The following is a 13,774-nucleotide window of genomic DNA, read 5'->3' as shown; positions in this document are numbered from 1 at the left end:
CAGATTGAGGACTGGAACCCATTTGTAATCTGGGGACTATTGCATATAATATGGTTTCTATGACATCCACATCACATAATGTCCGATTTCACAGAATACATCATGAATTTTAACTGTTTTAATATTTGAGGCAATAGAGGAATTCCTCTTAATATTTCCATCACAATATAAAACTGCACAATTATCATAATTAATCAAAATTAATTTATTAAGACGGTCAAGTTCAACAAAATGGGTTCATTCATCAGCTACAAATTTTTCTTTTGATAAACAAAAATATTGACACATTTTCAATAAAACAATTTAGGTATCTTGACACATGCTTATAACAGTATAATTCATATTCAAGATCTTTCCATTTACTTATTTTAGTAGTTACAGCAAGAGACTACCATATCTTTCAAAGCAAATAGCTATAATTTAAAAATTGTATTTGTTGTGAATATGTCCAGCAAAGATATGCCAACTCATTTCCTTACGTACAAGACTGTGGCATTGATTATATTCAACCATTTTCCCTCTTTTTCTGAATTGTTCCTCCACCTACATAAATCCTTTGACTTCTGGGGTTCCCATCTATTCTTTTGAGCTACTGGTGCCAATCGGAACCCACAAAGATAGTTCTTAAAAGAGCATTATTACTCAAAGCATACTTTTAAAATTTCCTTTTTAAAGTAGGTAAGGCAAACCATTGATTTTAGGGACCTCAAGGAATAATTTTGGCTTAAAAATTACTTTAGGGCAATCATTTCTTGGGTTCATCAAGGTTCAGTGACTTCATAAATCCTGTATTCCATTATAATTTGAAAATTTTCCCCTTTTGAAAGAGATGCAATTTAAAGTGTAATTAAAAATTTTTTTAATGATCTAGCCTACCAATCTAATTTTCAAACATGCCAGGATTGCTCCTTTTCTACTGATAAACATGTTTGTTACTATTTCTGTAGTGTTTTGTTTTTTTCTTTTGCTAAATAAACCTTAAGGAATTGTTTACCTGACTGCACCAAATAGGCCACTGTACTTATAGAAAATCAAGTTCTCCCCTAAAATATGTTAAATATTTTGGGTCATAATACAGATTTCGAGATAAAATGATCAGGCACTATCACTGAGGCAGACTCGCTCATTTCTTTCCCCCTCCCCTGAGGTGTTCCTCAGGGGTAAATTAAGTACTGAGAAAGGCACATTAAAATAGAGTCTCCTTGTGGCTAATGGTGACTGGCTATTTTAGGTGCCTAATTTATTATCAGTGATGTAGGCTCTGGGGAAATTCCAGATCATTAACTAAAAGAAAGGCTCCATCAATGGGCTTTTAAAAGAGTACGCCAAAAGAATGATTGTATTTTATTAATTAGACTAAAGATATCACGATGTTATTCTTATATAACTCTACCAGTCATTAGGTACATCATTTCTGATTAAAGTGATACCAATACACTCTTTTCTTCTAACAGAGGGCTGTCATAGGTCTGTTCTAAGAGGCTATACAATGTCTCTATAAATCAGCTCTTTCAATGTATAGACATTGTCATCACACATCTTAGGCTTCTTACCAAATATTTCTGGTGCTGTAAAAGAATGTGCATCCATGTTGTAATGGTGTTAATACTTTTTAATCCAGAAGTTTGATCATATTTAATAAAAAATAAACACAATGCAAATAAATCACACTAGCTAGTCGTATAAAACAATCCTCTAAATGTATATTCAAATGAACTCTTGTAATTTAGTTATCCAAAGGGAACATCCTACCAAGGTTAAATAAAAATATACAAGATCCAGTCAATGGTTTTCCTATAAACTATTAGCAAGGAAAAGAAGCAATTACCCATAAACATGCAAACATTTAAAAAAAGAGCAATGCCCCTGAAATTAAGTACAAAAGTCAACTCTATCTACATTGTAGTATAAAGCTAATAGAAAACTGAAGATAACTACTACAATACAAATGGCCATCAGTTAAATTTTAATTACTGTTCAATAATTCATTCTTCAAAAAGACAATGCATCCTGATAAATTCTCCCAAGGGATAGGCATTTTTCCTGCAAAAGCACTTCTCTTCTGGTTCCTGGTGCTGTGTCCCTTATCTAGCACCCGTCCGCCTTCATGGCAACCCAGGTGATTACATTCCAGTGGCATTTAACATAAATTGCACCAAAACGCCCTATAATTCCATTTTAGATGGAATTAATTAACTTCTCGGTAGGTGGCTGAGGTCCTGAAGAAATACTTGATTGCATCACCTACTTTTACATGGGATGTCCCTAATCACAGCAACTTCCATTTTTATTAAATAATCCCAGGTAAAATACATTTAGAACCCTAAAGGGTATAGATAAGACATTTCTAATAAATGGATTTTGTTTTCCACATACATTCACATCTATTTAAAAGAGGTCATAGAGCTCTGCAGACAGGGAAGGGGGATTTAACAAAACTCAGCAAGAATTGGCATGCCTGATCTTTTTGAGACACTATCTTAGGAGGATATACTAACAAAATGCCTTCTTTGTCCTTGCAAGATGTCTAAACAAACGGCTTGCCACTTTGTGGCAGTGAAAAGATATCATAATGCTGTTCTAAGTAATTTATATCCCCGTGCTTGAAATGTAAATGTAATTGTCTAAAACATTATCTTCAGATCATTAGAATTACCATGTTATCATGAAACAGCTATTGTTTCTACTATGTTTCTCCAATTACAATATTACCATGATCTGACTGCGAACTCTTTGTTTCAAGGTTATAGTCTTCATCTATCAAGAAACAAATTAAAAGGGCAACACAGAATGTGAAAAGTCAGCTCATAAAAGAACTGAAACATCTTTTCCTACATGCCATTCATTTTCTCTGCCATAAACTTCTGGTTTAGGAAATGAGAAAATACTTATGACCAATTCATTGACAAAACGTTTAATTCAATATATACGTTTGTGAATGAAGAGAAAAAACCCAATTTTGCTTTAGAAATACCCTGGTGCCTTTGTGCTGGTCTTGTATGATAAAATCACTAAGTTCACATATGTTATTTCCTAGCAGGCTTGCCCCTGTGAATAGGCATGTTGCATTAGATAACGTAGCTCAAGCATTCTTGGCAGACGGTTGGCTGTAGAGATCAATGGCCACTACCTACTGGTTGAAACTGTGAAGCAGTAATGTGCATCTGATCAGTTTTCTCTTAAAGCCATTTCCACGATGATCACGAGGATGATGGGACAAATCTATTTTTTTAATTTTAGTCACTACTAATAAATAAATTTGAAGAAATAAAAAATATCTGAAACGCAAAGAAAGAAAGAAATCCCCGTTGCAGGGGAGTAAACTAGCATTTACCATCATAGTTGGTAAAGCATTGGAGCATCAAAGAGGTGGGAGACCTTCCGTAAGACGGCTCCACATAGTGGCTGCAACAAGGGGCTCAAACATTGCAACATCTGTGACAGGATGGTGGGGACTGGTTGCACTTCCTTCTGTTGTACGTGAGGTCGCTAAGTATGAAACTACTTGAGGGCACTTAACAAGGGCAAAAGGGAGTCACGGGGGCTTGGGTGTGTGTGTGTGTGCTGACAGTTAACCACTCCACTAACATGGGCTGGCCGCCATGTATCGGACTTGACGGATCAACAGCTTTTCTGGGTTTGATTAATGGTCAGAGGATATGGAGCCCTGGTGGCATTGTGGTTACGCGTTGGACTGCGACCCAGAAGGTCCGCAGTTTCGGCCTTTCTACTCCCCTAAAGAGTCAGTTTCGGAACCGCTCACGGGCAGTTGTATCGCGTCCTATATAGGGTCGCCATGAGTCAGAACTGACTCGATGGCAGTGGGTTTAGTTAAGAACTTGCAGCAAAGAGCTTGGGGATGATTTCATAGACTTTGTAGCTTGTGGAGAAATAGGCGTTTCAGGAACAAAACTAGCAAAACATCCGTTCCAGGGGCGGGGTGGGGAGCCCTTGGCACCCCTAGGAGGGTCTGCAGGAAGTACTTCAATCGTGTCTGTGAACTTCCACATGGGGCACAGCTGCTAAGCAAGTTTGCTGTGGAGAAATGTTCTTCCCTGCATAACTTGGATCCTTTCTGCTAAACTCTGTATGAGGGAAAAGGGCAAGGATAGACTGAACGTCTTAATACCATTTTGTTACAGAAGAAGTCACCAACTCTGAATAAAAGGAATTCCTCCGACACCAGCAGCTCCCAGCTCCATAATTTCGTGGTAGCAACAGTCACAAAAGCTGTCTAAAACAGAACTGAGATTTAGAAAAAAGGAAAAACCCCCCAAAACCAAACTTCTTCCTTTTGATTTTCAATGTCATTTATGAAAACAGTCATCACATTAGAATTCTACGAGCCCTTCCGACTTGGAAAATAAATTACCCTTACTTCCCCAAGCTGTCATACATGTTCTACTGTCTCTGAGCTACGCTGGGGCTCTTCTGGGCAAGTCTACCCAGTGCTGCCAGCCCTCAGACCTCCCGCATGCTTAGGCTCTCAGGGCGCAATTCTTACGAGGAGTCCTGGACCAATACGAAAGTAACGAGGCAGTTATGTCATTCTGCGGGAGGAGGGAGGCGGGGAGGACTGCTATCTAAAAATAATAAAAGGTCCCATTTAAATTAGTAAGTTATCTTGACAAGTGTTCATTTTACTTTATAATAATGTAGTTCTGACCCAAATAGAGCTCGTGTGAGCTTTCACGAGATTGCAGCTCACACACGAAGGGCAGTAATTCAGATATTTTTCTTTCTTCCAGTGTGATCGTTGTGCCAATACCCTATGGAAATGATTTTATTTGGAAATTCTGATGAAATTTTCAAAACTGTTAAGCTCTTATTTACATTTATTGCAAGAAACATAATATTTGTCCTTTTAAAGTATTCATCTTCTTGCCATTTATTCTTCATTTGATGTCATCATCCTGTTTGGGTCACTCTGATTAGTTGCTATGGAAATGACCTCCTATGCCACTATTCTAAGAAGATGACTTCAACTGAAGAATATCAATAGCAGACATCAAAACTTACTAGAAAAAGGAAATCTAATTAGGAGAGGGGGCAGGAATCCTAAAAATCATTACCATGGCCAAATTTTGTAACATTTTTACAATCTGCCATCTGCTTTTAAAATAACTATTAAATGAATTTTAAGGTGTTAATCAGCTATCTACTTCCTCAAATTCCAAAGTCACAATGGAAATTAACACCACGCATAGTATAAAGAGATGAAAATCTATCATTTTCCTAAATTCAGAAATGTTCTGCTTCACTAATAAGATTAATGTCAACAGGATTTTGGGGCTCATCAAAGAAACAAACTTTGAAAAACATATTAAAAATTCTCTTTAAAGATGGAAGAATTTAATATTCCAAAATGTTTCTCAGGAATTTAAAAGGTCAAGCCTATAAACTAGCAAGTTGAACAATAGACGAGAGCCAGGGAACCATTAGATGAGAATTCCAGAATGCTAAGAAGAAAATTTTCTTGGGTGGACTCTATAATTTGTGGCTTGAATAAAACTTTTGAAACATTCCGTTACTATTAAAATTCTCACCATGAGAATATGGCTCATATTTAACACATTTTAAAGGCCTACAGAGTCTCTCCCCAAAAGAAATGTGAACACTTTCTTCTGTCGCGAGCTTGTTTATTGCCTGGAAGTATTTTAAGAATAAACGAACAGGCCCAACAAGTAGGATATAAACTCGAAACTGACTCTGACACTCTGCTGGGGGGGTCACTGACACATTTTCTACACCAGCTTGTTAATTACTGATGTAAATCATGGTCACATTTGCCTACATATTGTCATATCAGTACAGCTATAGGGCCTCTGAATTAAAACCTCGGAGCTGTAGATGTCGACAAATGTGTTACACATTAAGTGTCTTCTATACTTGTGCCTGCAACCATGATCTAGGGTCCAAGATGTTTTTGGTGGATTTCTGCCTTGGCGCTGGCAATGGCTTGGCTTCAACCCTGGTTTCAGGGTCTGTGCGCGCCACATCAGCTGCACCGTGTTTCCTGGGAGGCGGGAATTTTCGAAGAGCCGCCCTTGGTTTCTGCAGGTGCGGCACGAGGGTGGCCAATCTGGCATCCGAAGGTGAGGTCCGAGGTAGATTTGTTTTCTCCATCTTGTCGTTGGCCACCTGTTCGCTGTGGGACTGCGTTTTTGAGCTAAACGGAGGCTTATCAGAAGGCGGTGGGGGAGCTCGCCTCTTTTTCCCTTTCCCGTCCTCTAACTGCTCCCTTGGGGGAGACAACACCTTCTTCTGAACCGCCAGGTGATGACTACCATCAAAGAGTAAGGCCCATGGAGGGGGTGAGGAGTCCTCATGCTGACCAATCCGGAACTGCCCGTTTGTTTCTTCAATTTTCTTTTGTATTATATCAGTTAAGCCTTCAAGTTTCATTGGAGAATCAATGCCTGCGATAATTTAAGGTACAAATATAAGGGAAAATTTCAAAAATAGCATACCTCGGTAAATTCTTATTTTTGAAACAAATATGCTAATAAAAAATGGTTATCAAAATTTTAGACTAGTATAAGTGATGAAACGTTTACTTTAAAAAATAAACCTAATTAGTTGAGAGCCTACCTGCTCCACCTACACACACACTGAACAAAATGAGTGCAATCCAGACTTCAAAGGAGTGAGGTTGTTTGAGTCTGCAGTCCCGGTAGCCTATGGGGCTGCTAACCACAGGTCAGCAGTCTCAGAAATCCACAGACAGTCTATCCTCTATCAAGTCACTCTGAGTCAGAATTGATTCGACGGAAATGAGTGAGTATAGATTCAGTATTTGTTAGACATTTTTTCTTAGATTTTAAAACTTATTCTGACTTCCAGGCAAGCCTGACATAAAAACTAGGACTACCAGTAATTGGATTAGTACTGTTCTTCTAAATCAGCACTCTCTGTTAAAAGGTACCATTCCCTCAAAACAACCAAAACCCAAACCCCAATACCAGGGAAGTAAGAGTGAAACAAACAAAAACACACCAAAACAAACAAACACACACCATGAAAATAGATAAAGCTCTTAGACCACGGAGATGATAAGGGTGTAAGTTGAAATTTTCCTTGGGAAAACTAAGACATCTTTCTTTTTAAGCAAATCATTGGTATATTTTTAATGTGTAAAACAACCAAATTCATCATTTTTTACCTAACATTTTCAAGCATATGTAACTACAGGTACCTGGGAGGTAAATTAGACTAGAATTTATCAGTGACTTGTGCTTGTTCACAACACTGAGGCAATCCTGCAAAGATAAATAAATATCCTTCAACGTGTGAAACAATGTAATATTAATGAGTCTAGAAATTTAAAATTTTCTTAAGTATTAAACTTAACCACTTTTATTTGGACAGAGATGAAAGCTTCCATTCATTAATATTCATTTACCAAGTCTACTTACAGAAACAAATGTAATAACATACAGAAAAGTGAACACGACTTTATTTTAGAATTTATAAGCTTACATTTTCCGAACTTTCATCAGCTCCTCAGCTAATATTTATTTCCACTGCACCTTTATTCACTGTGAAGCCTTAAAAAATGTGTTTGATCTTAAGCATTCAAACTATGAAAAATGTGTATTCATTAATTTTGTATTAATTCATCTATTAAACATGAATTCCTCAGTCTATAATCACAGTCTTTTTTCATTCATTTTGACTGTGCCCTGGAAATGTTAGCATTTTAATGTCATTAGAATAAGCTGCTTGAGTATGGACAATGTTGTTTTTGTTACCCTGCAGCTTAGAAAGACAAACCCCACTTACTCATATCATGGTAGACTGAGGTCGCCTCTTTTGTCAAGAACAAAGGCGGTTTCCGTGGCGACAGAATCTCAATTTTCATAAGTTCTTCACAACAGTGCTTCCATTGGCCTAGGAAAGACAGAAAAAGCAGGCTAATTTAAAAAATAAATGTGAAGACAGACATTTTATTTTCAGTTGAGAAACATTTTTTGTGGGGGGGGATAAGAAAGGTAACTGAGGCAATCCTCAAAGATAAATAAATACCCTTCAACGTGTGAAACATTATAATATTAATGAGTCTAGAAATTTTGCTTTAGCAAATTAAACACAATCTAGTCCTACCTCTAATTTCAAAGTCCAAGACAAGGCATAAGGGTACTCTATTTCAAAAATAAAGTTCTATGTACAAAAGTTAAAGATCTCCAGGCTATAAAGTATCCTATATTACTAAACAGTCAATAATTACTTAAAATGTCAATTTATGGTGTTTTTAACAGTTCTTTTCTTTCTTTCTTTTTTAATAGTTAAGATAACATCTAGTATTTAAGAGTTGAAGGGTAAAAATCCCCTAAAATAAAATCACATATAAAAGAAGTGGGAAAAAATGAATGGTGGCTTTTAAAAATGGCTTTAACTATAAAAATTTTAATTAAGAAATACTGCTTATTTAACAATGATTTTCTTTAGGATGGGCATAAAACGCTTTTCATAATTACCTAATTCTAGAAAAATTCTGTATTATCACTTACAGGTAGGTTTCCCAGATCTACCACTATTGATACAATTCTTTCTAATTTATTTTAGGAAGGCTATTTTAAAGTCATTACAAATTTAGGATAAGGGGAAAAAAAGCTCTTAAATAATTAATTTCAAATAGTAATTTAAATAAACATGGGAAATATTAATTTTCTTGTAAATTATTTACTGCTTTCATTTTAAAACAAAACTTTTATTTTTCTCCTGATTGGATGCCCCAAATTTTAATCTTTAACACTTATTATGACCCTGCATGAGAGAGAGCCACTAGAGTAGCTGCTTCTATCTATGGATTACATAGCACAGAACTCGGTTATTCGGGTTCCCCATTCTTATACCTTATTATACATATCCTACTACATTATATCTATGGGTAGAATAGTAAATGTAATCCATGGGTGCCTTTTTAGACTGATTTATGACCGATGATTTTATTATGTTCTCAGTAGTCATATTTAATATCCAATGTAACGAGGTTTCCACGGCTAAAAATTAGATATTTCATTTTTCTTTAAGTGATCGATCCATTTGTGCTGTTTTTGGTCTACCAATGAGTCATAGTAACATATATATGAATGTGAAATTCAGCACCTTACACAATTAAGAAAGAATAAACAAAAATCCCTTCCAGTGTGTTTTGTTACAATGCTAAATATGGACCACACATTTATTTATTTATAAGTAAGAATTTCAAATAGCCCATGCAGCAACTCATAAAGAGAATAAAACCTTCAATACAAGTCTTCAAATGTTGCTCTCTAGAATTAAAATCTAGGAGAATCTGAAATCTGATCTTACTCCTGGCCCTTTACTTCCTGTTAAAGATAAATATATAAGAGCTAGATTTTGCTTCTTGGAAGCATAAAACAAAACAAACAACCATTATCTAGTGGGAAAATAATAAAGTATTTTACATTAACAAACATCTCTCTGTCGTCTTAGACAAATTATTAAGTACGGTATTTTCTCTGCATTGATAGATGAAAGCTTTTCATTGTTAAACTGGTAGCAGAATACTAATCATGTTGAAAATTGGGATATAATGCCACATTATCCTGTGTGCTACTGAAGTCAGAGGTGCAAACGAAGCATGTTCTCTGGTAAAAGCTGTACAATGGAAACATTTATTTTTGCCACTGAATAAATTAGTATGCATGGTTAGACGTGATAGTATGCTAACATGAAAACAAAGGCTCAATATGAAATATTAAATGGCTATATTTTACTCACAAAACAATGTATACATTGAGGATGTTGCCTACAATACTAGTTATTGTTACAGTGTTCCCAGTCAAAATGAGCCATTATGCTAAGCTGATAACGGGACTCTCTCTCATTAAATTTGGGGGAGTTCATGTTCAAATTCTATTTCGAGTTGCTGTGTCTTGGACCCATCACTCCCAAAACCATTGCTTTTGAGCACGCCGAGCAAACGTCATTCTTCTTAGGTGTTTGTTAGCTCTCGCTCTCAAATACGAAGAATTGCTCTTCATTGCCTTCTTCCTCGCCCTCCCTTAGTCCTTCTGTCCTTCCCTAGGCTAACTAAACCTGATTCTCTCAATGTTTCCTCATGAGGCTATTTATCCCGTCTTCCTGGTTTTTCATTCTTCAAGTGAAACCAAACAATTGAACACTGGTCCAAATATTAATTACTCTTTGGTTTGCTCTTTCTTCGATTTGAAAGGTACTCTGGTGGCACTGTCAGGTAAGCACTGGATTGAAAACCACAAGGTTGGTGGTTCAAACCTAGCAGCTGCTCCAGGGGAGAATTACAGGCTCAGATACCCTGCAGACAAGGTTGTTATGGGTTGGACTCAACTTGATGGCAGTGGAAGTGGTTTGGGATATCTTTGATTTTGGTTGGCACACTGTACCTGGAACCAAGATTATGGATTTACACCTACCTACCAGTAGAAGGGCAAAAGATTTTAAAACACAAGTCAATTTTTAGTTTAAATGCTTCCTTCTTGGCTCCATCTCTTCAAACACACTGAATGCTGAAGTGTAAGAACACTTTAGATAGAATTTGTACTTTGAAAATTAAATAGGAGGATTTTATCCAAGAAGCATTAAATACTAAAGAAATAACCAGACTTGAGAACCCAGTTGTCATCACTTTCTTATTACTTTGACAGTACAAAAATGTCATGAGATGCTTACCCCTCTACCCCTCTCTCAAGCATGGCAAATGGTCTCACATATCTACAGAACGCAAACAGGAGATCGCAATCCAGTTGTAGCTGAGATCCAGACTACGTTGCTTCTATGTTTCTCCCGTCATGTACCCCCGTCCTTCCTGCTTTTATGCACAGAGAAATTATAAAATACCAGAACAATCTCTCGAAATCCGAGCATTTAGTCAACCAGTTAGCAATTTTGCTGGGATCAACAAAAGTTATGGGCAGCTGCTGCGTAGTGAATTATATGCTTTAAGAGCTACTGAAATTTCAAAGTAAAGAAGTAGAGTCCATGAGCATTTTCTGCACGTCTACGGAGAGTGGTTCAGAAAAGAGGGGCCTAAAGAATTCAAGAGTGCCAGGATTGGAGGGAGTTCTCGGATTGCCTGCAGCGAACCGGCAATCACCTCAGGCCTCAGGTTTCTCATCTCTACAGCAGAGGAAAAGAATGGCTGCCCCACACGGGTGTTAGGAGAGAGAAGAATCCATTCAGTACACGGGAGTAAGCAATACATCTGGCTCCCTGGCTTGCCCCTCTCCTCAACCTATTATGTGACCAGGACAAATGTCAGAGGATACTTGCAGGAGCTGCAGAAATAATTTTTAACTGTTTGGAAATGGCTGCATTGGAGAACAAACAAACAAACCCCTCCAAACAAAGTATTTCTCTACTTTGTGATTGAGTCTAAAGGAAAGCATTTCAAAGACCTGAATGTTGGACATAATAGTAGGCTCCCTTTGGTCAGAAATAACCTTCGTTATTACTTTACATTTCCAATATAAAGTTGTAGCTAACAAATCAGGTCTTCAGTTTATTAGCAAGAAAGTAAAATAACTGCTAAAATTTTAATATTTGCTTGGTGAAATATTTCCTTGAAAAATAAAATTAGAACCCCACATACTTTATACACTAGAACATGATTATCACATTGTTTTTATAATCCACACCACTGGATTGATTGTATTATTGCGACTGAAAAACCATATGTGCAGTTAAAGAAAATCTCTTTGGATGAGGTCCAGGATGATATTCTAATGAGTCTGCAGCTAACAGAAGGTTACATAAAAACGAGGCTTCTCTGAATATTTCAAGATTCAGCATCCTGGAGAAGTTTTTTTACTTCTTAAATGGCTCCTTATCCCTGGATAAAACACATTTCTTAGAGCTGTTAAAAGCTAGTATTTTGAGAAAATGTCGCTTGATTGTTTTAGGGGCTTCTACAACTTAAATGATAAACAGAGATGCTAGGCACTCACAGGGCTACTAAAGCATGTCTCTGGGGAGCAGTTGAGAGGAAAAAGAGCACAGAGACAGGGATGGTGGCCGGCCATCTTGTTAAAAAGCACCCAAGAAAGCCATCTTTATCCAACAGTCAGACTGTAATTTTAATATTCAGATCGCTGTGTGCCTCTCTTCATGCTTACTAAAATATACTGCTTACTAATCCAAACATCTACTTACAAAGATCAAAGAAATGCTGCCAGAAGGCTTCCATCCACTTCTGCAGATCTTCTCTACTATCTGCTGAAAAAGTCTGAGTTATGCCCTGTCCAGCCCCAGGGTTGATGACAGAGAAAATATGGATTCTTTTCTTGGCATCCTTGTTCATTGCCCGAATTCTAGTTTCCTACAAATTAGGACAAAATTGGGGTTTTACAAGAGAATTATTTCTCTAATGATCAAACAAATGTTTTATTGCTTAGCAACCGTATTTATACCAGAGGTAATTATAAACCTTATTGCTGATCATTTGAAATTTAAAATATGTAATTTTGAGAATTTTTAATATTCAAACTCAAATGTAGACGGTTTTTAAAAGCGTTCTTTTATTAAAAAAGCCGAAGTAATGTTTCACCGCACGCTACATATCGCAGTTATGCAAATCACATGAGATTAAAACATAACCTCTGTTTTGAGCTCAGTTCAAGCGGGAGTTTGCTGTCTTTTATATACATCTTAAAATTTGTAATAAAACAAGTACAGCAATGTCAAAATTGTAAAGTGGATGATACGTTAACTATATTTCCAACAGCAATAAAAAATATCAGTAAAAGCATATTTCTTATTTTCATATTCATGTACGAAATACCGTATTATCAGTTCAGGCAGTAAAACCATAACTTAGTGTTTACTGCAGCACAACAGTTAGGCGTCCTCACTAACATTTATTTTGTATGTAGTACTCATTTACGAAGCTCATAAGTAAAGATCCATAAAGCGCTATTAACTCTGGCAATGGCAGAATTCACGATTCTTTCAAATGACACAACAAAGACCAAGGTTTCATTCCTGCTGACTCAGCCATATTAACTGAGGGGCACGATGTACACGGCGTTGTGATCACACTTAAATATGTCCGCGTGTAGGAGACAGATGTCTATTTCCAAGTTATATACAAAGGACGCTCCACTGCCATGTCGTTTAGGCTAAGGAATATTGGGAGAGTGGGAAGTTTGGAATAGAAATAGATGCCATGTGCAAATAGATTGGGTTGCCTGATTTACTTCACAGTTTAGAACAGCACTCTCCAACTGAATATCACGCAAGGTTCCTACTCAACAGAACATTTTCTAGTAGTGGTAGTTATTAAAGTAAAAAGAAATAGATGAATTTTTCAGATTGTATTTAATTCGGCATATCCAAAATAGTATTTCGTTAGGACTAGTATTTGGTTGTGTTTGGGTGAAGGACTGACGCAACAGCTCGGTATGCTGCACAAAGTTGCAATAGAAGTGCGATCCCTTGGAGTATCACACAACGTAAGGATGGCAGCGATCTTACGAGCTAATTAGCCTGTCCTGTCACTCTAGACATGCAGGAGTGTGAGTTGTCAGTGGATGATAATGGGGCTTATGGCCAGCATTTTAATTTTACCACAATAGGGTCTTTTTACATTCCTACGACTTGGTAATAAACCTTGTGAATTAACTCTTGTAAGTAATTATTTATACAATATAAAAATGCTGCCTTAAATGGTATCCTTGGAGCCTGAAACATGTAATCACCTCTTTAAATATACAGCTTGTTATCACTAGCAGAAAATGACTTAGGCTCCAAAAAAATCATTGATATGCTGCCC

General features: G+C 36.8%; 1 protein-coding gene across 1 annotated transcript in view; it reads right to left on the bottom strand.

Annotated features, from left to right (window-relative positions):
* Nucleotides 1–239: 239 nt before the first annotated feature.
* Nucleotides 240–13,774, bottom strand: part of RTKN2 (rhotekin 2) — a 72,367-nt gene continuing 58,832 nt past the window's right edge. Inside the window, exons 10-12 of the mRNA XM_075533434.1 lie at nucleotides 12,157–12,322; nucleotides 7,783–7,890; nucleotides 240–6,419 (exon numbers count right to left, since the gene is read on the bottom strand). Coding sequence (XP_075389549.1) covers nucleotides 5,884–6,419; nucleotides 7,783–7,890; nucleotides 12,157–12,322 — 810 coding nt within the window. The 3' untranslated portion in view covers nucleotides 240–5,883. The remainder of the gene's footprint in view (nucleotides 6,420–7,782; nucleotides 7,891–12,156; nucleotides 12,323–13,774) is intronic.

Source organism: Tenrec ecaudatus, chromosome 16 (genome assembly GCF_050624435.1).
Source record: "Tenrec ecaudatus isolate mTenEca1 chromosome 16, mTenEca1.hap1, whole genome shotgun sequence".
Taxonomy (NCBI): Eukaryota; Metazoa; Chordata; class Mammalia; order Afrosoricida; family Tenrecidae; genus Tenrec; species Tenrec ecaudatus.
The sequence above is the reverse complement of the archived record's forward strand: the minus strand, read 5'-3'. Positions and strand labels throughout refer to the sequence as shown.